The sequence below is a fragment of the Paroedura picta genome, chromosome 2, assembly GCF_049243985.1.
Source record: "Paroedura picta isolate Pp20150507F chromosome 2, Ppicta_v3.0, whole genome shotgun sequence".
Lineage (NCBI taxonomy): Eukaryota > Metazoa > Chordata > Lepidosauria > Squamata > Gekkonidae > Paroedura > Paroedura picta.
In genome coordinates this window covers 81,024,313-81,051,125 of record NC_135370.1, presented here as the reverse complement: position 1 = coordinate 81,051,125, position 26,813 = coordinate 81,024,313, and the positions used below count along the sequence as shown (strand labels likewise).

The 26,813-nt window shown below is 41.8% G+C and overlaps 1 protein-coding gene across 1 annotated transcript in view; it reads right to left on the bottom strand.

Annotated features, from left to right (window-relative positions):
- Positions 1 to 704: 704 nt before the first annotated feature.
- LOC143829785 (acyl-CoA 6-desaturase-like) overlaps positions 705 to 26,813 on the bottom strand; it is a 44,345-nt gene continuing 18,236 nt past the window's right edge. The window contains exons 4-12 of the mRNA XM_077321187.1: positions 26,081 to 26,182; positions 23,773 to 23,898; positions 12,983 to 13,043; positions 12,215 to 12,291; positions 11,687 to 11,784; positions 9,012 to 9,108; positions 8,436 to 8,515; positions 7,262 to 7,387; positions 705 to 5,984 (exon numbers count right to left, since the gene is read on the bottom strand). Of these exons, the coding sequence (XP_077177302.1) occupies positions 5,933 to 5,984; positions 7,262 to 7,387; positions 8,436 to 8,515; positions 9,012 to 9,108; positions 11,687 to 11,784; positions 12,215 to 12,291; positions 12,983 to 13,043; positions 23,773 to 23,898; positions 26,081 to 26,182 (819 nt within the window). The 3' untranslated portion in view covers positions 705 to 5,932. The remainder of the gene's footprint in view (positions 5,985 to 7,261; positions 7,388 to 8,435; positions 8,516 to 9,011; positions 9,109 to 11,686; positions 11,785 to 12,214; positions 12,292 to 12,982; positions 13,044 to 23,772; positions 23,899 to 26,080; positions 26,183 to 26,813) is intronic.

The window sequence follows — 26,813 nt, the reverse complement described above, 5'->3', positions numbered from 1 at the left end:
AGTTATCACCTGGAACACTTCATTTCCTAACAAAATGGCTAGCATGTGGCAAATATAGATTCCATTTATTATTTCTCCTTTAAAAATGTTTGAAATGAAAATATTCAGTATAACCACACAGTGTACCTTGATTGGAGAAAATGGAATTTCTCAGGCATGCGTATTTTGCTTCTATGTAAACCCAATATGAAGTGAACAGAATGCCAATGTTTATAAATGTGTAATGACCCAGCTGAAATCTTAATGGTGAAGCCATGTGAAAGTAGAGTTTCAAAATAAGTTTGATACCAAAAACTTATACAACTGCCTAATCATATTAGCCGAAGAAAATTGTCAAACCTCATAGTCTAATTGGAATGTCAAATTCAACATGGAATATATATTAGTCCATTAAATTTCTGCTCCTCAGAATGCCATTTTGTCCAAGCGGCAAACTTGAAATGGGAACAATTAAAGATACGTATCTCAATGGGAAGAATAAAATTTACCCGCTTCTTCCAGCCAGGTACCATTTGTGTACCAGTAGGTGAGCATGAACAAGAACTTTCATCGGGAGGTGTTTGAAAGGCAAACCTGGTGTAGAAATGCATACTCAATGCAACTGCATTGAGTTTTCCAGTAAATAAATGGGCAGAACTGTACAGTCAGTGATTTACTCTCCTGGGATGAAAGGAAAGAAACAGAACACTCAGATAACTCCTAAATGCAAAAACTAACATTTATTTCAATTACTGAGATCCACCCCCCCCCCAGAGCAAAGATGTCTCTGTGATCTGAAAAAAACAAACAAACAAACAGCCATTGGATTTGTCTTAGTAGATGGAGAAAGAATTTTTCTGAGTTGCTTTCCTGTTCCCATACTGTTCCCTTTAGGACACATTGTAACAGTTTCACTAAAAGAATTGCTTAGTACAGATATATACTGGCCCCTATTTCTATGGATTGTCCCAGCAACATTGTCGTTTGTGTCAAACAGTAATGCCTGGTGTTTCTACAGTTACCAGGAGCTCAACTGTCACTTCCTAGATACATTGGTAGTGCACAGTCTCCTAGGACAGGAAAACCTTTTAATGGTACACTCCTTGTAAACCTTCCCATGAACGGATGAGAATAAGGCTGCTGACTGGAGGAGGACTGGCTGAATCCCAAGTTTTTTGGGGGTGGGTCTTCATGACATGCCAAAGCAAACATTAAATGAGATGGACTGCGAGAAGGTTGAATGGCTGGAGTGGGCCAAAACCTGGTATAAAGCTGGAACCAAAATGTTTTTCCCCCTGGAACCACCATTTAAAAGAAATGGAAGAAATATCAAAAGGCTTTAGACCAGGGGTAGTCAAACTGCGGCCCTCCAGATGTCCATGGACTACAATTCCCATGAAACCCTGCCAGCAAACACTGGCAGGGGTTCATGGGAATTGTAGTCCATGGACATCTGGAGGGCCACAGTTTGACTACCCCTGCTTTAGACTATGAGTTACCTGCTTGGAAGATTGCATAGGAGATGCTACAGTACTTTTTGTGCTCCTTCCCTGCTGTAGCAGGGAAACTGAAATACATTCGTAGAACCAGAGAGGATGAGGGCATGACACAGGCAAAATTAAACACTCCCATGTCCCACTGATTTCAATGGATTACATTTCAATTAAGGGGATCCCACCTGGGTTTGGTTTAGCTTAATCCTGACCAATTCCCCTCAGTATTCTAGTCTCCATTCCACATAGATTTCTCTCTAGCAGAAAGGCCCTCTAAACTTAGAGGTTTCGATGGATTTAGAAGGGTACAAGCCTATTTAGGACTGCACTATATACCTTGTGCAGTGGGATTTAAAAGTACTTAGTTTTGGCTGGGTCATGCCTACAAAGATTAAGGCAATATGCAAGTGTATTAACCACAATGTCATGTCCACTTGTAATTTCCTATGTTGTGTAAATAATTACCCAATATGGAATGTTCCTATTCATTGTGCAACTAGAGATCCACAAGCTGCAATAGGAACATGAGGGGAAAGTGTGATCCAAAGTCACCACCATTATATCAAGGTACCCAGTGGCAAGTAACATGTCTATTACTTGTCAGATATTCAGAGGCACTGAATAGGCATTAGTAGAAAATTCAATTGTAATCTCATTTAACACCTAGATGTAAATGATCCAAAACTGCACTGCATTTACAGCCTGCTTGGAGTTTCAGTTTGGTAATTACTAGCATCGATGGATGTGTGTTGGATTTTATAGCCTTGAGTTAGACAAAAGTACAAGACATACAGAGAAGGTTCCAGAAACCTTGTAAACTGCATGTCTCCTAGGATAATCTAACTGTTCTTACCCGCCAAAGGTCTGTCTCATGGCATATTTATTTCATTTGTATCCTGCCCTTCTCCATGATGCTCAGGTTAGTATACGTACAATTATTCTATTCCCCCTTCCCTTCACAACTACCAGACAAGTAAATTAGATCAAGATCCACCAGAAATTGCATGGTCAAGTAGGTTTGAACCCAGACCTGCTCTAGTTCAAGCTCAGCATTCTTCATGCTTGATCTGAACAACCACAGGCATGTCCAATAACAATGTCTGGTGCAACAGGGTAACTTTGCCCACTTATTGCAGTGACAGAAACTGCTGCCAGACCTACTTCTGAGGAACAAAACCACACATTTGGCCCATGTTAGTACTCCAAAGGCCATAATTCTTCGTACATACACATACAAAAATATATTATGCAAAATGGCCTGAAGAAGCACATCGTCAGCCAGTTTTTGACAGCTTTACTGTTTAAAGGGAAACATGGCATCAGAAGCAGCAACAGTGAACATGGCCATTGCAGTTATGAGCAGCAGCCTAAGATATGGGAGACCTGAGTTCAAATCCCTACCAGTAATACAAGAATAAACTGTGAAAGAGAGAACTATGCATGCCACCCCTTGCTTCTTGGAGAAAGGCAGGATAAAAACACACTAGAGAACGATATTTATTTATTACAGTTGGATAGATGGAAAGGAGCCATTTATGAATATTTTAGTAAACCACATGATCATTTAAAAATGGCTCAAGGAATTTTCAAATGACATGAAATTGGGCTGGGTAGACAAAGATAACCTGATTTAATTAATTCTACAAAGAGGATGCAGCACCAACACTGTTAATAGATTTGTTCAGAAATGCTTCTTCTCCACTTTTCCTTCCACATTCACAATGTCTCAGGAATAAAGACACTCTGACAGTATAATCCTAAACAGTGTTATATTTTTATAAGACCACTGACTTCAATAAACTTAGAAAGGGATAATTGCTTAGAATGACACTGTCAGTTTAAGATAGAAAAGCAAGATTCAAAGAAAACAATGACTAAAGAGAGAAAGCTTACTATTGCAACCAAAAAGAAAAAGCCAGACTCTTCCAGACAGCTGCTTATTTTGCCAACTTTTTGTCCATGAGTGGGATTGTTAAATCCTTTGCTTCCCTTACATTCTAGGCTTTGATTATTCAAAGCAATAGAATGTGACTGTGAAACAAAGAACCTCTGATTTCTCCCCTCAAGGGTTAAGGTATGTGGTAACTAACATGTTCCATCTTGCAGGTGTTACTAATTGGGCTTCTCAGCCTACAGACCACCTATCATCTTCAACACTAAAGTAGGGAAGGGGCTAATTTATGAACCATAAAAAGGGTGGGGAAGAATCAGGAGTACAGAGGTAATTTCCCAGAGAGTTCTAGCTAGGCTGCATCCTGATTGGTTCATCATCATCACCTGATCCACATGGGCCAAAACTATAATTGGACTAAGGGTTTGAAGAGAGACTAGCTTGTTTCCTGGTAGACTAAGGCCTTAACGATTATCTGCTTATTTGCAAATGGACAGATACATAGAGAATGTTTGAGCTAAGGCATGGAATTTCTTAGTTGTATGATTGTGCCATCTAATATAATTTTTCATTGTGTTAGATAGCTAAGTTAGTATTTCTTATTTTGGTGTTGCACGATTTTAGACATGTGCGTTGCCAAATGACAAATTTATACTCTGAAAATTATTCCAATAAATTTACACATATTTTTACAAAAGTCTGTTTCTTGTGTACACTCACCCTGGAAACCCATGGAGTCCAGATCTGGACTCCTTGATAGCCACCCAGATAGAAAAAAAATGACCTAGCCTGCTATGGCCATTTCCATCTTTGCATGGATTTGGAAAAAATGGTATTATATGAGCCACACACCTTGCAAATAACTACTCATCACGCATGACTTCTCTGTGTGTTGACTGAATGTGCATTGAGGGAGAGTAAGTATGGGCATACTGGCTCTATCCCCACCACTGCACAATCACTGGGTTATCTACATGGGACAGCATTCCAAACATTGCTGATCATGCAGAGGTGGGGCCAGTACATATGTACTTGCTCCCCTTCTCTCATTCAGTCAGCATTCAGAGGGGTCAACATGGACAGAACTACTTAGTGTTTGAGCTTATTATTAGTGTATCAAATGGAAAATACTTGTTAAGAGAGGGTGGAATTTCGCTTCAGGAATAAATTCAGAGAACATTAGTGTTCAGCTGCCCATATCACAGCAGAGTTGGATACAGGAGAGGTTGCGTTGTAGTGAAAACCATTTGCAGTGCTTAGAGTTAAGGAAATACAAGTACTGCAGTGATCCTTGCAAAAACAATTTCAACAGAACACAAGAGTTCTTAGAGGAGAACATCAATTAGTTGTGCAGGCTTGAGTTCTTCACCTACAGTAGTTTGATCTTAACTCATTATGAGAATGCTGTCCATGATTCACTAAAAATCCTATCACTGTTAATGGTTCTGGAAACAAGTCTCAATCTTTAAAGCAAGCCCCTCCCTTCCAGCAAAGACCATTTTCTGATCCATTCTCGGCTTTTATAATTTGGGGCTACAGCCAGATCAGGGACATTATCCCCAGTGACCCCAATATCAACCTACAGCTACATCGGCTTGATTAAGGATTCTACGAACTGTCAATCAACTGCTCAGGGAACTAGGAGTGGACCCTGCTCCAGATCCTGAATAGCTGCTTGTAAATAACAACATGGTATAAAGTGGCTGCATGTACACTGCCTGGCCATTCTTGTATGTAGCAACCATTGGTGTATGTAGTTCCTCCATCCAGTTAGAAATATGAACGTGAAAGCCTGCTTCCACTCATGTCTAGACTCTAGCTGGCCTCGAAAGACTGATCCAGAGTGAATGGGCACTGCTAGTTTGTGCAGCCCCCTTACAGACAGAGGGGGAAGAAAAGAGAGCATGCACACACACATGCACACACACACACACACAGCTTCAGCAGCATTCTGAGTGTTTTTGCAATTGTATTCTATGTATAGTCTGTTCTTTGTGTTTTGTACAGCATGATTTTTTAGGTGTTCCAAGCATACTATATGTATGAACATTATTATATGTACCTTATCTTGCCCTTTATCCTCTTGTACCAGGCATTATTAAGGGAGGGAGAAGAGGAGAGCCTGAGCTGATTTAAGTGTGTGTGTGTTTTTATGGACAGTGAAGTTCTTGTGTCTTCTCCAGTTCAAACCCTTGTAAGCCATTGCCCGAAACAGGCCTGTTCCTGAGAACCAATTGGCTTAGAGACTGGGATGGGGCTAGTGACATGGGTCTTAAGAAGAAGAATAGGGAAATCACTCTGGTCTCCTGCTCTTCTACTACCTCATCCGCCAGTTTTCAGCCTCCATGTGTTAAGATCAGTGTTTGCAATTAATCCTCTAAAGACATATCTGAAACCCTCTCTGATTTTAAACAGGTCCCCTGAACCCACCCCAGCATTATTCACAAGACAGGAAACTCCCCTTCAAACTGTACACACAGATACAGACTGAAATTGGACATTAAGAATACACATGTGAACCCCCCAGCCCTCCCCTTTGCTAGCACCCCCCCCAAATTGAAATCCAGCTTCATTTATGGAGGTAGGCATCCAACCAGAGTGCTCCAGATTTCTTGAGGGACCTACAGATTAAGAATAGAAGCATGAGGTTAGTTACAATATACTCTGCATGCTGGGACATCCACATTCAAATCCAGAGCTAAACTCCTCTGGGAACCAATGCATTCTAGAGGCTGTACCTCGTCTTGCCATTACTTATTTTGTCTTGGTTGTATCCTGCCTTACATAAGGACTTTGGCATGGGGCACACATTCTTTTCTTTTATCCTCACACTAACAGAGTGTTTAGAGACAGTAGTGTATGTTAAACTGTCTGTGGACTTTTCAGAGCAAGACCTTCCCATTTCCTCCTGCTGCTGTAACCCACTGTAACCCCTCCCAACATAGTGTCAAAGTGGGCATTCATAGTTGAAGAGGGGAACTGGTGGGAATTGCTCCTCTCCTTTTTGCAAACAGAAATGCCACTCCACTGGATGAACTGTGTGTTGGATTCACAGAAGCAAGCAGAAAGGAAATGATTCTTTAAAGGGGTAGGAAGCAAACAAATACCTGGCTCATGAATGCTTTTGTCTTAGGGCCATTGGAGCTGTGGACCAAACAAATGATCCCAATACTATGAGCCTTTCAGGAACATACCCTCTTAGCGTTCAATTTCCCCAAATATATTCCTGAGAGGCTTAGAGTGTTGGAATCATTTGTTCTGCTGTTTGAACTTTTGCCAGCCTGATAGCTCTTGATTACTGAGGCAGGATTTACAAAACTTTAGCCTGTAACTAGTGCAAGTTCTGACAATTAAAGCTACTTCAGGTTCACTCCTCTGTTTCAAAGATTTTCATTTCTGGCAGCCTATACAAGTTCCTTTTGACCTTGACTTTTGACTGTGATTTATTGTGTACTCTCCATTTTTTGTGTCTGATGTAAGAATTAGGCAGTATGTTTCTGAAGATGTCAAGTATTATACATTTCCTTCTGTGTTTCTTCCATTATGGAACTCAAAGGGTATGGAGGAGGACTCTCACCAAGACAATGACTAGAAATGTTGGAGATTCAGCAAGCTTGCTATATCATGTACCCTTCCAGGGTACCCTGTTTCCATTTTGGGCATATGGATGTGTTTGCCCATTGCCTATGCTAGTGCAGCACAGTGGGAGGCAGGCATGCTACTCCAGTCATACACAGAGGAAGCTCAGGCTAGTAAGGTCATCTGTCCATGCCACTAGTGTGTGTAGAGAAGGTTCTTAATGGGTTGGACGTGGCCTACAGGCCTTATGGACCTGGACATCTCCTCTAGCTTTACTAGAACAGTAGAACAGACCATCGATCTTTATCAGATCTCTTACCCAACAATGTCTGCAAATGCTCTCATTAGAGGCTTTTCTTCGTAAGCAACTCCATACTTTGCACACAGTGACTTCACTAGTGGTGCGATCTTGTAGTAGTTATGGCGTGGCATTGTAGGGAACAAACTTAAATCAAGCAGAAAACATAAGATAACTATAGTAGCAGCAATCCTCTTGGAAAGCACACTCTTTTGTACTTCTCTTAACAGGAAGAACATTTGGTCTGCATATATAGCAAACTACAGAAACAGAGTCCTAAGGTGGTGCAATACTGTGCAATTACAGATAGGTGATAATTTTAAATAAAAAAACACTTATTACTGGTGGAAAATCAGCACATCAAGGAATACGTTGAGCTAGAATCACCCTCATGTGCCACTTAAAAAAAAAAAACTTATATGAAGGGGTCTTTTTAACATGGCAGAGAATTCAAAAAACGACATTGCCCTCCTGCAGACTGAGACAGAAGAGCTCATGACAATGCCATCTTATTCTGCAACATGTTTAGACCACTGAGCTGACATGGAGGGACCCAAATGAAGTATGACTAAGAAGGAGCCATCACAGCAGGGGTAAGAAGAAGAAGAGTTGGTTCTTATATGCCGCTTTTCCCTACCCGAAGGAGGCTCAAAGCGGCTTACAGTCGCCTTCCCATTCCTCTCCCCACAACAGACACCCTGTGAGGTGGGTGAGGCTGAGAGAGCCCTGATATCACTGCTCAGTCAGAACAGCTTTCTCAGTGCCATGGCAAGCCCAAGGTCACCCAGCTGGCTGCATGTGGGGGAGTGCAGAATCGAACCCGGCGTGCCAGATTAGAAGTCCGCACTCCTAACTATTACACCAAGCTGACACTATTGTGATATCAAAAGCCATAAAGTTCCAAGTTACTTTTCAAATTTTTTATGGCAATTGTCATGACTATGCTGTCTCCTTACTTTTCCCCTTCCATTTGTCCCTGGTATTTCCCTAGAGCAGGGGTAGTCAAACTGCGGCCCTCCAGATGTCCATGGACCACAATTCCCAGAAGCCCCTGCCAGCGAATGCTGGCAGGGACTTCTGGGAATTGTGGTCGATGGACATCTGGAGGGCCGCAGTTTGACTACCCCTGCCCTAGAGAGTCATTTCCTCATCTGTGGAGGCAAAATTACTTTTAATTCAAACACTGTATACTTACTGGTGCTCAATCTGAAAATTCAGATGTCCACTGAACCAATCATTGAAAAAGGACTGTTCAATATTGCAGGTAGCTGCCAACTGCAAAAGATAAGGAGACACTGGTGGCTTTTATCTGTCTTGGAAACAGATAAAATAGAATCAAACTTTGCACAGCATGGGGCTGGGTGAGTAAACATTGCCAGAAAAGCAATCTGTTATTCTAAGGATACAACCCCAAAAGGCCTTTGCACCGCCAATCAGTCTTTTTGATTGCATCAAAGATACTAAAATATTTCCATGGATTTATGAACCAGCTTGTTGTCTATAGAAATGTAATTGTAGCTGTTATGTCAGCAACCACACTTTCTAACTCCCGAGTTCAAAACAGGCACTTCAGGATCAGATAACCTATCTGTTGTCCTGGGAACACTGGACATCTCTTCTGTTAGGAGGGAACGAAGGATACCAGTAACTCAGTTATTTCATTTCATTGATTTCCCCCTAAAATTTTAATACAGAACAGCATGACATTTATTCCATGGGATTTACTCCCTAGCAATTGTGCAACCTTATTAACTTAAAACTGGAAATTTACCTGAGCACTAAGCCAGTCTCTGTGCTTCTCACGGTCAATTTCCATTGGAATGTGATTCATCTGTGTGACCCAAACAAACCAGTGGCTTTCCATAAACCTTCATGAAAAACAAACAAATGGGTTCAGCTCTCATAATGGTGGGAGATTCCTCCAGGACAGTGCTGGGAAAAACAATGGGCAAGGAATGTGCAGGTGTGTATCAGTGCAATGCAGGTCATCTACTGCTTGGGGACCATAATTAAGGAGAAAGGAGGCATATAAATGTTTTAAATAAATGAAATCTATGGTCCCTGTTATCTGCACATTCTCATAATCACCACTGCTCTGGGGCAGCATGGCCTCGCCTCAGGATAGGCACACCTCTTTGCATCTCATCTTCAGCAGGAACTTGGCATGACACAATGCTTTACAGGTGCAGGAAAAACTCCTATCCATCTGTTTTAATAATCTAGTTTACACAGTTGTGTAGTAAACAGAGATGAGGCAGCTCTCCAGAAGGGATAATAAAATAAAACTAATACTCAGGAAATGCCTTGAGTTTGAGAACCACATTATGTTTTGTGTTTGTTTTTCCATCAAAATATCTGAGCTCCCTCATCTCTACCCACCCACACAATGCGAGATTTGGAATAACTTGTTGGCATTGTGGACATAGTTCACACAGCCTAAGAAATAGGCTTCATTGTTGGTCATCCGTCATTATAGTTCCTTTTGTAAACAGGGCTTGTCTGAAATGTGTGAAACACCCCCAAAGCTTGTGAATTCAGCATTCTTCTTTGGAAAGAACAATCCTTTTCATTTATTCAAGTGGGTAGCCATGTTGGTCTGAAGCAGCAGATCAAATTTATAGTCCAGTGGCACCTTTAAGACCCTCAGAGTTTTATTTAAGGTATGAGCTTTTGTGTGCATTGTATCTGAGAAAATGTGCATGCACATGAAAGTTCATACCTTGAATAAAACTTTGTTGGTCTTAAAAGGGCCACCGTACTCTAAATTCCCTTTTATTTATAAAAGATAAGACGAGCAGTAAAACCCATTGCACAAAAAACATAATGGGCTCTAGGCTGCTCATGCTCCCTTTCAATACTCCTCCCAGCTTGCCAAGGTGTGTGTGTGTGTGTGTGGGTGTACTGAAATGGATCACGGGCCACCTAACAGGTGATCATGACAGCCACAGGACCAGCTGTAAAGCCGGGGTGGGTGTTCCCTTTAAGCACTCTCAGCCCTGGCTGGGACCATTTGAAGGCAGCCAGATCCCCCTGCTACAGCTGACACTGACAGCCAAATCTTGAACGTTTCAAAGCCTCCAGGTTACATGCACTCCATTACATAAGAAGAGTCTGTGAGGCTAAGCACCTGGTTCTCTTCAAGGGAGAATCTCTCTTAACAGATTCCAGTTCTTCTAACTGATTTTATTGACTTCAAACGCTGCTTTCATGGCGCTGAATACTTTTGGTTAACAGCATGTTCTATCTGCCTCTATCAAAAACAGTGACTCTGATATTACTTATGATCAAAGATTGTGAAATGAAACAGCCAAGTATAGGCCTCAGTAAGTCAGGGGCCTGTGTTTATTCCTATGATCATACAGAGAAATTAGATCATGATAGTCATCTATTTCACAACAGTGCATGCGCGATGCGCGGTGCGGCCCTGATTCCCTCTCCCCCCCCCCTCCCACAGTAAGAAGCTTCCCGGGCTGCAAGCTTGCGGCCTGGGAAGTTTTTTACTGCGGGGGGGGGGCAGGGAGAGGGAACCGCAGCCCGGCGCCCTGGCCTTCGCGGCCCGGCACCAAGCCACGGACCGCAGGTTGGGGACCACTGGTATAAATGAGTCCAAAAAGAACTGTAAGAGTCCTAAAAAGAGGACAGTGTGGGTAGGCTACAGTATGCTGTTTTAACCAGAGTATGAAACTTACTCAGCTCATTGAAGAAACACCACAGCTATTATGATTTCTTGACCATATTACATGAAGTTGCCTTACATGAAGTCAGGCCTATTGGACTATCAGGGACATATTTTTTTTACTTAGACTGGAAGCAACTCCCCTGAGCCCCAAGAAGAGGTCTTTCCTATTATCTGCTACCCTGACAGATAATATACATGGTTTCTCCACATCTCTTCATATTAAAAAAAATATTGTGAGGTAGATTAGGCTGAGAGTGTCACTGGCTCAAGATTGCTCTGTGAGCTTCATGAATGATCACGGATTTCAACCTGTGTCTCTCTAGTGACTATACTACACTGGTTTTCTCAAACAGCTATGAAAATCTGCAACAAAAGCTATACCCCAGCTTTATACCACACTGGATTTATGACATTTCCGCACACACCCATACACCCCCCCAGGCACCAATAGTGGTAAAGGAGGTGGTTTGAATCTTTTGCAGCGTGCAGTTTCCTTCTCCCTTTACTCCAGGGGTTGTAATCACAGAAATGCTAATTAAGGCAATGAGAAATACTGAAATGGTCCACACAGATTTCTTCATTGCTTGATAACTGCAGAACACATTATCTCTCTGCCCCCCCCCCCCCAATCCTCAGGAAGACTGGGCTTCAAGAACGTGAATGGACCACCCTTGGTTTCCGTAATTAAGATAAATTTGATGATGGGTCTCCCCCAGTTCTACTGTGACAATCTGACCACAATACCACACTGGCTTTCTTTGTCCTACCTGACAAAGGTAAGTAGAAGCAAGGATCCCAGAACTCCATAAAATGGGATATATGTGAGGAAGTACCGTAGGTAATAACTGAAGGCCCATGCCAAGTCCTAGGGAGAGAAGAAAGGAATTATGTACTCAAGATGATAACCTCCCACCCTATGCTACTGCTTACTCCCACACAGTGTACAGAAAAGCCTCTACTTCATTTTCACTAGACTAGCTGAGTGCATCCAACTGCAGTAGAATTTGGCTTAATGAAAGCACAATAGGACAGAGCAGGCCTGTGAACAGCATTTTTAAAAGGAGAGAGGATTACAATACATCCTAGAACCTTTGGGAAACTTCTTAATTAGTTCCTTTTCTCTTCTTGAATTTTAAAACTGTTCTGCAATTATTTTTTGTGTACCATTGTCAATAGGTTCCCATTGATTCAATGAGTAGCTTTTGTATTATATCTTTTATTTAATATTGGGGGGTTAACCCCCAACTCCCCCCCCCCCACGTGCATGGCCTTGATGCAGGGAGTCTTTCACTTACCGCCCAGAATCTGTGTCTGACCATGGTCATGAAGATTTGCATTTGGAAATAAACTGGAATGAGGAGAGGTGGGAAAACTGAAAATAAAATTAGACCCATTAGAAGAGGGAAAGAAGCATGAAGCACAACATGAAGTGATGTCTTAGGGTTGGATAATTATTTAAGCATAATAGGAAAAATGAGGACTGGAATGAGGTGTTCTCTGTCAGGAAGATGAAGCAAGCTTTGGGGTATGTTAACTGCAATTATCTCAGGATGCTAAATGAACCACTTAGCTGCTTTTTAAAAACACAAATATTCCTATTGGAAAAAGCTCTAACTTTTAAGTGGAAAGTGTTACAAATTTAAAAGTCTGCTTTTTAAAAATTAAGTGAGACCAAGCACTCCTCTGTTAATGGGAAAATCTATTGCACAGCTTTCTCTCTGAAATACATGAAAGGAACTTTTGACATGGAGGAGTGTTTAAATACGCACAATATTATCAAGCAGACTCTTGTTAACATGTTTGCTGTAAAGCTTTGAATTGGCTACCATTCCTCACACTTAGAACAAGTTATTTGAGTAGAATAGGCAGACTGCTACTATTCCACATCATCTGGCTCAGCTCCTCAAATCCTCACTCCAAGCCCTCCTATTTTGTATGCCTAGTCTCCTCTCAGCATGCCTGGATATAGATAACAGCCATGTTTAAACAGAACTATAAATATTATCTTGTCTCCTGCCTTCTCGGCAAATATGGAAATAGAAGAACAAAATAAAGATACACACTGAAAAAGAAGTATTGATGTTGACGGTTATAAGGGAAATACTTCAGCTTCTTTTCTCCATACTGAAAAAGAAAGCAGGGGTGGGGAGAAGAGAAAAGGTTATCTTAACTCTTTATACTGATGGATGGAAACAGTTTTATAATGTAAAGTATGTTCTTATGTTACCTTTCTTTAATTATCTCACCACTGCCATTTAATATTTAAAGCCAGTATCGCAAACCAGGTGGAATGCTTTACTTGAATTGAGTTTCTCCCCCCATCTAGGACATAAAAAGTATATGTGGCATGCAGGCTAGAAATGTTCATGGTCCTGTTAGTGAGGTTGCTTTAAACTGTTTCTGATATCAATCATCATTAATATTCCTTTTGTGAATAATAGAAAGACAGAGTTCATAGAAAAGTTTGTCTGGATTTTTTCATTCTATGGTGAACTATTTGGATATAATGAAACATCAGAATAAAAAAGGCAGTCTTTTTGATTGCTTGGAGGATTGAAAGGGGGATGGACAAAACCAGGTCTCATGCACTGCATTTTTAAAAAGCTTAAAAAGTACAAACAGACTACAGGACTGTGAAGGGTTAATTCTTCATGTATACAGAGAGCATTGAGTGACAGGCTGCTCCAAGCAATCTGAGCATCAGCTGAGTAGAGAAAGACTGGAGAGCTGCATGCTGAGGAGAAGGTTAGATTTCTGCCATAATTGAGTTGAGTACTGATAGTCAGATTTCTGCCTTGACTGAAGAAGGGGGAACGTTGGCAAGGAAGTTTGGGAAGTAGATGAAGACTCCCATTTAGGCCAAAAAAGAGGGATAAATATATATTCTTTAGAGAGAATAAAAAATTCCCTACCCAGTCAAACAGGGAGTTAGGACTGGAAAGTGCAGAGAACCTGATCTAGCGTGGTTAGAAACTACCTTTAGAGACCTGACAAGTACTGATGTTTCAAGAGAAGTGGACTGGATACTGTAAAGATAGTACCAGCTCTCTGGAAAATAAAAGAGTTAGAAAACATGTCAAAGAAAGTGATCTGAAGTGCTTAGAGAAAACATTGGGACAAAAAGCCTCTCAGAGACCCATTATACACGGACCGGAACATCCAAGCTGGCGGCAACAGGGCTTCGGGGAAAATCCCAGATTATGCTAGATGTCACTGTTATCCTGGGCGCTGTTGAGCACAGGCCCTTGAAAGACCAGTGTTAAGGAAATGAAGATTCTTCCGCATTCCTGGGTCTGCTGAGGGTGCAGGCGAGGGCTAGATCAGGCTAGCCCTGTGTATAATCAGAGGAGCGGGGCTTTCGGGCCCAGCTCCTCCTCTAACCTACCGCTTTCCTGCAGGGACGCCTCTCGTCCCTGCCAGCTCTGCAGAGCTGACAGGGGTGTCCCCCCACCACCACCATGGTGGGAGAGCAGCATGCTGCTCCCCACCATCATGCAATGGGGGCTTCATGCCCCCGATCCCCCCTGCTGCTGCCACCGCTTTGAAGTGCTCCCAGCCCCGCATTCCGTGTGTGGGGCCATTGCGCTGGGGTAGCTGGTGTGTGCCGGGGGAGCTCTTCTCCCATGCATACATGGTTGACAGCGGGGCTTTCTGCCCCACTGCAACGGCATGGAGGCAGCCCAGCGTAGCTGCCGCCATGCATAATAGGTCAATATAAAGAAGTTATTTACTGTGGAAAACTTAAGAACTAAAGTCTGTGCTTGTACTCGTTTTACTTCAGGAATTTCAACCCCTGATTACATCTGTCCTTTCCTCTCCAAGTAAGGTATTTCATTATTTTTGAATTTCAAACAGCCTTGAGTGCTATGTAAGTTATTTAAGACTGATTTTGCACTGGTGCTGCCACATTGGGCTGCCACTGGTTCTTTGTGATGGGGCAGTCAGCCCTTCTGCTTCCTGTGTTTCCATGGGGGACTGATTAAGTTGGTGCACACGATCTACCCTGGACTTCTGTCTCCACATGAGGCAGCCGGGGTAGAAAGGTTCCGCCCTGTGGGGAGGTGGGTTTTCCCCTTGATTTGCATGAATGTAGGATTGTGTTTGCTACCTCATGAGAAGGAAGGACTCCTTGGAGAAGAGCCTAATGCCGAGATTGATTGAGAGCAAAAGAAGAAGGGGACGACAGAGAATGAGGTGGCTGGATGGAGTAACTGAAGCAGTCGGTGCAAACTTAAATGGACTCCAGGGAATGGTAGAGGATAGGAAGGCCTGGAGGATCATCGTCCATGGGGTTGCGATGGGTCGGATATGACTTCGCACCTAACAACAACAGGATTGTATTGTGCTATTTTTAAAAAATGCCCCAGTCGGCCCCACGCTGCCACAAACCACTGCAGAGTTGACTGGGGAATTTTTTTGTCCCTTCTGGGATGCCATATGCAGGGAGAAGCCAGGCCTGGGAGGACCGGCTCTTCCCCATATACAGGGCCTGGCCTGACATGGCCACCAATGATGCTTGTGGCAAAAAAAAAAGAATGTGAAAATATCCGTGTTCCCTTGCTGCAGGACACACAAGGGCCTAAAATCTTCTGAACATTATTCTCTCCACCAGGCTGAACTAAGATCAGAATTGTGACCACCGCCGCTATATGTTATGTGATATGTTATATGTAACTTTTAATTGGGGTTTTTATGGGGATTTTATTGTGTTTTAACTATTTATGTTGTAAACCACCCTGAGACCTATTGGGAGAAGGGCGGTCTAAAAATTAAATAGTAATAGTAGTAAAGTGAGCCAGGGCTGGAAGGGGGCTGGGCTGGTGCCGATGTCATATGGAAGAAGGGATTAGTCTTGCTACTGTATGAGTGCTGGCCCAGGCTTCCCCCCAAGTGGAACTGGTCTAAGTTCAAGTGGGCTTCTGATCCTTTCCTGGGCTGAGCCAACAGCCAAAAATGCCGACAGTATGGGACAGCCAAAGTTCTTCAGCAAAGAAAAAACACAGTATTGTGTCACAGAAGGCAAACAGAAATGGAGGGAAAATCTTGCTTCTGAGACAGGGAAATGAATGGGGCCTTCTTAACAGGCCACACATTTTAAATAACAGCTTTCTCTATGATGCAAAGATCTGTTTAAAACCTAGAGAGTGAAAAAATGAGGTTTAGTTCAAATACATGGATGGCAGAACAGACTGCACTACTTCAGTGTGTAGGTTCAGTACTACAAAGGGTCTCATTCTGGAATACTTTGTTAAATATTAATTGAAAATAGAGAATGGGCACACCAAGCAAAGAGAGTGGGTAGAATCTTGCTATTTTTTCCTATCTGAACATAATGTTTAGTATAAAAGGACATTCAAAACCATAATCCACAACCTGCCATTCATTCTGCTAATTCATGACTTTGCTACCTTATTATTGTTTTACTTTACTAAAGAAAATATATTTGATGTTGATTAGGAAGGCCTGGGTTCAAATCCTCACCCATGAATCTCTGAGTAATTCTAGACCAGACACTGCCTCTCTGTCACACATCCAACAAAGTTGTTTTAAAGAATAAAATCTAAGCACACTTAAGGAGCTCCCTAAAGGTACACAATAAAATAAAATGCATTTGCAATAATATTTTAGAACACCAACATTTAATGGATTGTTGTCTGATAGCAGCAGTTTTAGTGATCCTCGCTGTGGTGGTCACAGATTTGTTTCCTAGCACCAACTTGCTTCAGTCCTGTTTTTTTTCCCTTCAGGACAGCTGCTTGATAATCTCTAGTGTGTAGATAAGCAACACACTAGCTTGTTTCCTAATTATGACTTCTGGCAGCAGAAAAAGGTTCTTTCTATTTTTCTAGTGAAAACCCCTGTCTTGACATTCATGTCGTGTGCAGGGGTCCATCAGCCTCCAGGAACCTGAATTTGAGGGCACAATGGGTTTCAGTGTGACAGGAAAGTGTGCTTCTACAAGTGTGTTCCACCCATACTAGATGGGATCCAAATCAATGCATGCATCTTCATGTAATCTCTTCTCTAATTTTTTTTTAGAGGGACGCTGCTAATACTGATACTCCCCCACCCAATGCTTTCTTTCAGCCTTCCATTTTGTGGTTTCCAAGTTGTTTCAATTAAGCCCAGAAATCACCCATCCCTGTATCAAAGTGAATGTCGATCTGACCCAGAAGCCTGTGTCAGACTGGTTGTGTCAGGAACATTCCCAAGAAGAACTAAACAGATGTTGCCAACTCCTGCTAGTGGAAGTATTTTGTTTGTTTCCACCTAACTCTTACTGCCAGTGAGTTTCACCAGATGTTCTATAGCTTCAGCATTTTGACAGAGTGATTGCTCTGCCTCCACAACATCTGCAATTATACAAACCTTTATCCTGCCTTCTGGGTGAAAGAGGCCCCAACTACATAACCCCTCTTCATAATTAAGATGCTTTATTCTTCTTATCTCCCTGTATGTAGTTTTCACCTATATATTATGACTTTACTAGTTACCAGTAGGTTTGTCATCATATGGGCACATGATCATGTTGAGCTGTATGTGTGAATATTATTGAATGAATTGTTCAAGGGAAATGCCAAAGCATGCTTTTAGCTCAGCGATCCCATGTTGTGCAATTTCATTTTGTAACAAATCAAAGGCTCCTTCATTGCTGTCAACCAAAAGCAGCAAAAGTTAATTGAGGACAGAACCAAAATAACATCAAAATATCTTATTCATCGAGGCCTGCACCTGGTGGAATGAGCTCCCAGAAGAGCTGAGGGTCCTGACGGAGCTGTCTCAGTTCTGCGGGGCCTGCAAGACAGAGCTCTTCTGCCAGGTGGATGGTTGAGGCCAGGTAGGAACAGGAACATCTTGGGGTTCCCCTTGCAAAACTGCTGGTCTAATTTACCATCTGAACTATAGAGATAGTTTGCTGCTAGTGATCATTAATGAGTTTTTATTATGTATTTTATAATGTCTTAATTGGTTTGAATTGTATTTTATTGTATTTGTATGGATGATGGAAGCCACCATGAGCCAGTAACCCTAGGAGTGGTAGCATATAAATGCAAATAAATAAAGTTGTGTTTGTTTTCATAGTCCACAAATTGGGTATACAACAGTGCCATTCTAAACACATTTACACCCTTCTAAGCCTATTGACTTCAGTGCATTTACAAAGATATAACTTAGAACTGTCTTGAGACACCAAGTTAACAATCAAGCTTGGAGGCAGAGTATGCCAGCTGAAGGGCTTTGAAAACCCAGCATGAGATGATTTGGTAGGAGGCTGCCTGGCTCTTGTAGTGGCTTGCAAAGCAGACTAGCAGGTTGTCCACAAGGATGCGGTATGGTCTAAATTAGAAGTAACCTATAAACATCTAATGTTTGTAAGTTTCATTCCTTGCCTGAAATGGGGGAAAAAAACACTGGCAGAATAATGTCCTGAGAAGCATGGATGGTGGACAAAACCTTCAAGGTGAAGTCCAGACTATGGTGGAGGACTATCGTATCCAGGTGAAAACTGGTAAAGGGTAGGGAAGACTGCAAAGCCATACCCTTTGGAAGGAGGTAATTGTTAAAATTACCTGTCTGAAAGCTCTGTACATGAGGCTGGGAGTTCAACGCCAGCTGCCGGCTCAAGGTTGACTCAGCCTTCCATCCTTCTGAGGTCAGTAAAATGAGTACCCAGATTGCTGCTGGGGGGTAAAACGGTAATGACTGGGGAAGGCACTGGCAAGGCCACCCTGTATTGAGTCTGCCATGAAAACGCTGGAGGGCATCACCCCAAGGGTCAGACATGACTCGGTGCTTGCACAGGGGATACCTTTACCTTTTTAACTGTTAAAAGGAAGGCTAGCTTATAGGAGAGGAAGGACAAGTCATAGGTGGCAAGGGGATCAAAAGGCTTAAACATTCATGTAGACAGCACCAATGAAAGACTCCACGGGGGAATGGGAAGGAGTGTGTGAATTTTTTGGAAAACAGAAAACCCTGCAAAAGGACCATGGAAGGTTGAAATGGCCAACAGATGGACCTTGATTGAGGCCAGTGTCTGTCAGGTGTAGTAGGTATTCCAAAATTTAATTCAGTGGGCAGGTCACTTTGCAGCATTTTCTTGTTGAAGGGTGCCTAGAGGATAATAACCCCTGCTCCACTTTATTTGACCATTCTAGTGATCATGGATCGACCAGGTGCAGAGGCTGGACATTTTTGGTATAGGAGCAGATCTGACACCATGATTCATAGTCATCTTGAGACAGAAACTGGTGTGGGAAACCATATCCTTTTGGGCCAGAAAGGTGCCATCAGAATGCAACTGGACCTGTCCTCTCAAATGTTGGCAAGGACCCTCCTTAGCAAGGGGATTTATTATTATGCATTGGTTTTAAAATGTTGGAAACTGCCCTAGGCCAGCTTGTTGGGAGGGGTGGTATATAAATCCCCAAATAAACAAAAATAAATTAAATTAGGGGAAAGGCATAGAACAGAGTTCCTTTCCATGTCAGTTTGTTTGTTTGTTTATTTATTTATTTATTGAGGCTCAGGGGAGGCATGCATGCCCTAGGGAAAGGCAGGGAGCAGACTTGGGGACAGTTGGTTTTCTAGTAACAGGCAAACAAGTTCACCTGTGGCTGTCCCTATTAGTAGAACACAGGTTGTGATTATTATCCTTCAGAAATTATTTGTGTGCCGATGCGTTGTCTCTGATGAGAGTGCCTGCCCACAGCCCCATTTGTCACCCTAATGATGTGGATAGCCTACAAGGAGACAGCATGCTGGATGGCCCAATGTCAAAAGAGAAAAGCTTATGAACAGAGGGAAATGGAAGCAGTACCTCCCTGCTTCTTTACATAGAATTGTAGTGTCATCTGTGTTTATTAGCACCCTTTTGCCAGAGATTAGGGCTGTAAAATAATTAAAGCATATCTGACTGCCCTGAGCTTCAGGAGATTAATATGCATGCCTTGCTCAGGAGACCAATGCCCATTTTATGGGAGCCACAGTGCACATTCCAGCCTGAAAGGGATGCATCCATGAAAATCTGAAATCTGTGGGAGATCATCCCAAATGGGTAGCCTGTCAGCAGGTTCTCCCATGACGAACCACTACTCCAGGGAACAGACTACAGCTCTATGGATCGACAATTTCTGCAGCAGAGTATATGTATGTATGACTGCATAGTGGCAGATCAGAACCAGTTCTGAAGGGGCCTCATAAATAATCAGGCAAAGGGAGCACAGCGATAGTAGAGGCCATGAGGCCTAAAAGCTTCTGTATGGACTTAACTGACTGAAATCTATTGGAGGCAAACCTCTGAACCATTTTTTTTTGTATCCAGGCTGTTCTGATGCCACCCCCAATGAATAGGATGGGTGGAGTTGGATAGAGGCTGTCCCAAGACACAGCAGGCCTTATCTGGAACAGGGGCAACCTTGTTGCTTCTTGCCCCAAGTATACTGAAATGAAGGGTGCAAGGAAGAACTGGAGTAGAATGGCTGGCACCAATAGGATTGCAGTGACTGTGAATGTGTCATGTTTCTTGGGAAGTAGCAAGGTTCATTCAAACTTTTAATTAAGGTTGATCTTTTCAAATAGCTTTTTGGTTTGCTTCTATCTAGAGCAGTATTTTTGTCTTTTTTTGAAAACTGCTTTATCCTGTCAAATGTCTGATGCTGCTTTTATGGTTTAGCTGAGTTTTTAAGGGCTGGGTTTTAAAACATTTTATTTTAATTATTGTTATGATTTTATCATATTCTGTTATGAATTTATCATGTTTATCAAGTAGGTTCTCTGGAGGGGCAGCACAGAAATTTTCCAAATAAAAATATTAAAGAATGGTTTTAAAGGTGTTTTGGGGCTGTTTTTAGGATATCTTTAAAAAGTGCTCCACGTTTTACTATTATTTGGGGAAGGGGGGGAGAGATTTGTTCTGTTTTATATTAATGTTCTCCTTTCCTCTCTCAAGTTATATTGTAATTTTATTTTTACACTGCTGGAAAAAGTTTATAAAAATTAAACTAAATAAATATTACAACAGGCAACACAAGATGGGATACACCGAATACATGAAACAAAAACTAAATCACAATCGCATAAGTAAAATTATGATCTTTGGGGGGGGGGGAACCCAATAAACCACGCAATCTGTTTTGCTTATACCAATGTGGCACATTTTAGACAGCATCCCCAGGATAAGTCTGGAATTAGCTTTTCTGTGAAAGGAAAGCAGGCGGAGACATTTTTAGCACTGTGTTGTTTTCCTCTGCTTCGCTTTATCCCACTTAGTGGCTGTTTAAAATCTTTACCAACAGCTATTCTAGGATCTTTCTGTCTCAGGATAACATTTTATATTTCTTTCTTTCCTCTATGGGTACTTCCTCTCTCCCACCATAAAAGGTTGCCAGCTGCCTGGGGGGAAAAAACTGCCCTTAAATAGAATCTTAATTATTTACCTCTGTGGCATGAAGACCTTCATCTGCCTGTTTCCACACATTAAGCCTCTATTAGCACCAGCCCTATTAGCAACCCTACCTCCACATCTTGCCTTGAGGCTCTGGATTTAGTTGCAGTATTTTAATATATGCTGTAATGGCATGTCGAGCATTTCAGCCTATTAGTTGCTGTGGCAACCACGTCACAGGTTTCCAGCTGGTATAAACCACTACAGGGAGAGCCATTGTTAGTTCTGCATTGATTTTCACCAGATTAAGATTGTTCTTTCTTTCCTGGTCGGAGCTTTCTTTTCCTCTTAAAGGATATGCTCTCTTACCGTCATCAGAGTAACACGCTGCCACAACAACCTGGCATACAAGGGAACAAAGGAACATTAAATTTAAACACGCTCTTATCTAGCTAAGAAAGGGCAGGATTTGTCTTGCCATTGACTAACATTTTAAATGTAAGGGCATGATTCGCCTAACAGTTCCTCAGAGATAATACTCGAATCAGGGATCTCCTTGATCATCTCAGCTAATATGTTGCATTCTCAAGCTGCTAGGACATGGTCAGTTAACCTGGGGAGTCTCATACTTCCAAATAACTCATAAGTAGCATGTGTTAGTGAATAGGAATGAATGGACAACTCTTGCAATGGAGGCAGTAAGAAGTGGGGTCGCACAAGAATGAGTACTAAAGCTGCTGTCATTTCATTTGTTTACTCATTTATTTCATAAATGATCTGAAATTGGAGGGCAAGCATATGGGGGGGCAGATAATGATATCAGATTATTCAGGATGATGAAATTGTTTAGCATCTCCATCTGCATGAATTCTGAAAACTTTATTTGCTTATTCTCCCAAGAATGAATGAATGAATGAATGAATGAATAAATAAATAAATTTCCTACATTACTGGCTGACGTTAGCATTCAGAACTAAGGAAGGGGCCTACAAGATACAAACAGGAGTCCAGTAACAAATCTAGAGGAGGCGACTGATCTCCTATTCCTGATGTTTACACAAAGTAAAACATGAAGTCCTGGACCTACCTAAAGCCATTTTGAGTGGCTTGAGAACAGTTATAACCATATATAACTTTGCAGCCTCTGCATAAGCAGGAAACTTAAAAGAATTTTGTATTTTAATATTTTAATGCTTTTGATAGTCTCTGAAATATTTTCCTTCTTTTATTCTGATTTCCTTAGCAATAAATCTTGTCCTTTGTATACTGTTACTCAGGGCAAACTGTTGATTATCTGCATCAACAGCATAGAATCATAGAATCACAGAGTTGGAAGGGACCTCCAGCATCATCTTGTCCAACATCCTGTAGAATGTAGGAAATTCACATTAAATTCACAGTAGTCCATGACTAGCAGGATGAAAGGGAATTTCAGTAGTAAATGGACAGAATTTAAAAAATGACTGGTCCATCTTCAAAATAATTACAGAACTTTTGCTAAGTGTATAGCCATCATCTGCTTGATTTCTTCTCCTCCCATGGAATAGAAGTAATCAGTTCAAACTTACAGGAAGAGTGTGAGAATAAATTAATTTACAGCATAATGAAAATGGTTAGCAGGTTCCAGAGATAAATGGGGAAAACAGCAATTTTGATGTCTTTAATTTATTAACTTGTTAATTAATTTTCACATTCTATCTATAAGTTTGAACTGATTACTTTCATTCCATGACAATTTATCTGGGGACGTGTGCGTGCACATGGAAGCTCATACCTTGGACAAAAATGTGTTGTTCTTAAAGGTGCTACTGGGCTCTAAATTTGTTCCGAGTGGAACATCCACATCCAGAGGCACCAAACCTTTTAGTCCCAGAGGCAATATTAGGGGAAGGCCTCAGCCTCTGTACTCTGTTGTTGTATTGGCTGGCAACTGTGTGAGGCAGGATGTTGGACCATTGTTCTGATCCAGCAGGGCTCATGTTCTTCTTCATATGTAAATTCTCCTCAAGAGCACAGGGAACCCCCAACAAAGGTAAAGGTAAAGGTATCCCCTGTGCAAGCACCGGGTCATGTCTGACTCTTGGGGTGACGCCCTCTAGCGTTTTTATGGCAGACTCAATACGGGGTGGTTTGCCAGTGCCTTCCCTAGTCATTACCATTTACCCCCCAGCAAGCTGGGTACTCATTTTACCAACCTCGGAAGGATGAAAGGGTGAGTCAACCTTGAGCCAGCTGCTGGGATTGAACTCCCAGCCTCATGGGCAGAGCTTTCAGGCTGCATGTCTGCTGCCTTACCATTCTGCGCCACAAGAGGTTCTTCCAACAAAGGTATGAAGGGAAAAAATGGAAAAATAACACTCTTTGTCCTCAGAAATCCTCTGTGGGATCCACAGAAACATGGAATATAAATTGCCTAAGTAAATACATAAGCAATTTTATCTTGAATTCATATCCCCTTCATCTTACCTCAACTGGCTGTGTTTCTCCAAGGACAAAGAGATGGAGCATGTTCACATCTGGATCTTTTTTGAAGATGTTTGGCTTGGCATGGTGCTGGAAATGCCGATGATTCCACCAGTTTGCTGAGGCACCCTGTTGAAGGAGGAAAATATGGATAGTGTACATCCAAATCTGACTTCTGTTTGCATGTCCATGCTGTAGAAGCCACTCATGCCCACAACAAGGGAATTCAATATAACATATGTCCACGGTGGTAAAAAATGTGTTGAAGGCCCATTATACAGGACCAGTCTTTACCCAAAAGCTCCAATAGTATTATCCAGTGTCTTAGTCAAGCAGTCAGGTGTGAGAAGAAAGGCAGAGAAGAGACATAAATGTTGATCTATAACCTGGAAGAAGTACAGTAAAAGAAAAAGGAACCTCCATCTATCTATGTGAGTGAAGAGAAAATCAGAAGACATTTTTTTTTCTAAGATATTATCTAAGCGTTCAGTGGGAACCTCAAGCATGGCTCCTGTAACGGCTGGTTGTGGTTTCCAACTACATTAAGTGAGCAAAAGTACCTGGTCTGCAGGGGGAAAGCAGTGGCTGCATGATGTCTCAGGACTCCTGCATACTAATTGCACATATTGTGCCCGAGAGAGAGAGAGAGAGAGAGAGAGAGAGAGAGAGAGAGAATTGCTAGTCTCATATTTGGTGCTGAATATATATATCAGCCCTGAATATATATATCAGCCCTAAAGAGATATATTAATGGAGAGTAAAAATAGTTAAAGAATAGTGGAGATAAATTAAGTACAATGTACGGTTGTCTCTTTGTAGTCCTGTTCTTCTCACGCTCTCTCTATGAGATCTGAGAACCAGATTCTGCTGTGACACAAAAGTACCCAGCCAGAGCAGAAAGCCATCTTGTTGCTTATCATAGGCATAGCTGTCTGTGCTCTTCCAGATCTCTTCCAAGAAGACTGAGCGGGCAGAGAGGTTTCTCTCACAAAGAGATCTTCAGTCAAGACTGTGTTTTGCAGAAGCAGCTACAACACCCTACTCACATATCGCTGGACTCTGGTTATCCCTAGACAGAAGCAGGGAAAGGCTTCCGCTTGAAGCAAACAATGGGGGTCATTGTTAAGAAGTTGGCATATATGAGCATAGCAAACTCCACAAGTGTGAGGGTTCTGTTTTAATATGGCAAGGGTAACATTGCTTAAAGTTTCCCTGGCACTGCCTGGCCAGTGCCCTTTAAAATGATCATCTAAAATGGATCACTTAAAAGATGCAAGAAGATAAAAGTTCCATCTCATTAATTTTGTCAGACGATGCTGATGATATTTGTTACAGATTCTGCTCTCTGAACCTTAGACAGCAGCCTGACATACCATAATTAAGCAGGGAAACCACTTTATTTGCCAGTAAAAGATTAATCTGCTTAATTTATGTATTAAGCTTTTGTTGAAGGCACAGGTACAAGCCTTGAGGGGGATAGGACCTGTCCATCCCAAGAAATGACCAAATTTGATTACAATATCCCCATCAGTGCTTTTTAGCAGTGACTATTCAAAATCAGCTCTTGGAATCTGTTGAATTTTTGCCTACAATGCAGACTCAGTTATATAAAATGGCCATAATTTTGTTGATAGGCCTGCCAACTACTGGGAGAAACAATGTCCAATCCTTTTAATGCGATGCTGTTTTTCCCATGCCATGAAAGCTTCAGCTTCCCATTTCCATACCTAAAATCTCTACTAAAGGAATAGGGCTTTTTTCCAGGTCTCTTATAAACTCTAAGTCATTGACACTGTTATCGTGCCTTAGGCCAGAATTATTAATGTTACCAGTGGTTTGTGAATCTACCTTCTGTCCTGAACAGGAACAGTCCTGCTGTTGAATATGCAGGGTTTTGGGATTTTTAAAAATTAATTTAGTATTTCTTCAGGCACAGTAATAGCATGTCACAATCAATATTCCGCTGTATAGGCATTAGAACAAGCCCTTCTAACATTTGTGTCCCATTGTGTCCAAAATATCTGCTTGCTCTTTTTCTGATTGTAAGGATTCAAGACTTGGAAACTAGAATGTACTAGAATAAAGTAAGACCAAGCAGGATTTTAAGCAAGGTAGTTTTGTACCTTTTGCCCTGTGCCTTTAAGAGCTGGATGACAAAAATTCAACAAGTAAAGCATTTGTTCGCTATTCCCTCTTGGATTTCTGCCTGTTATGAATGAGGCAGGATCCTTGCCAGGGAAAAAATGATAAGCTAGCTTCACCATCTCTTGCTGCAGCTATTTCCTTCATGCTTAATAGGAATGAGCCTTACCTTCAAGTGACCAATCACAAACTTATGGACTAAATGATTCCACACAGGCTTCTTAAAGACAGAGAGGTGTCCAAAGTCATGCTGAAGCCATCCAGCCTGGGCCTTGGGAGGAAAGAGAATGATAATAAGAATGAAAAAGCACACTACAGCAAGTATGAAACTACCTCAAAATCTGCCTTGCTATATGGGCTTTCTCCTCTAGACATATTTGTTTTCTTGACAGTGGTATCAGACATCTGAAATTGAAGCAGAAGACATTCCAGATGTTCATATTCAAAACCAAGCTAATACAAGGAGACCTAGAGGCTTCTGTGATGGGCATTAGAAAAGAATGAAACCAAATGTGACAGTCATAAGTGATCTTCCTCCTATAAAGAGTTTCCTTTACAGGGGAAATATGTCTGACAACTATTTAAGATGCTGGATTTCTTAAAAACTGTCTCTATTCCTCCTTTTCATTTTATTTCTTCTGCTGGGATTTTGTGCTCAGATGCGTTCTAGTCCATCATTGTGCCTTAAATCTGAAAATGATTAGGCCCTTGTTATTATGAAGACTGTTGGACTAGAATTTGGGAGATTCAGAGTCAAAACCCTACCCTGCCATGGAACTTTGCTGGACAATTGCACTTTCACGGCTTAACCTACCTCACATGGTTGCTGTGAGGATAAAATTGAAGGGAGGAGAATAATGTGGGCCACTTTGGGTCCCTCTTAGGGAGAAAGAGTATAAATA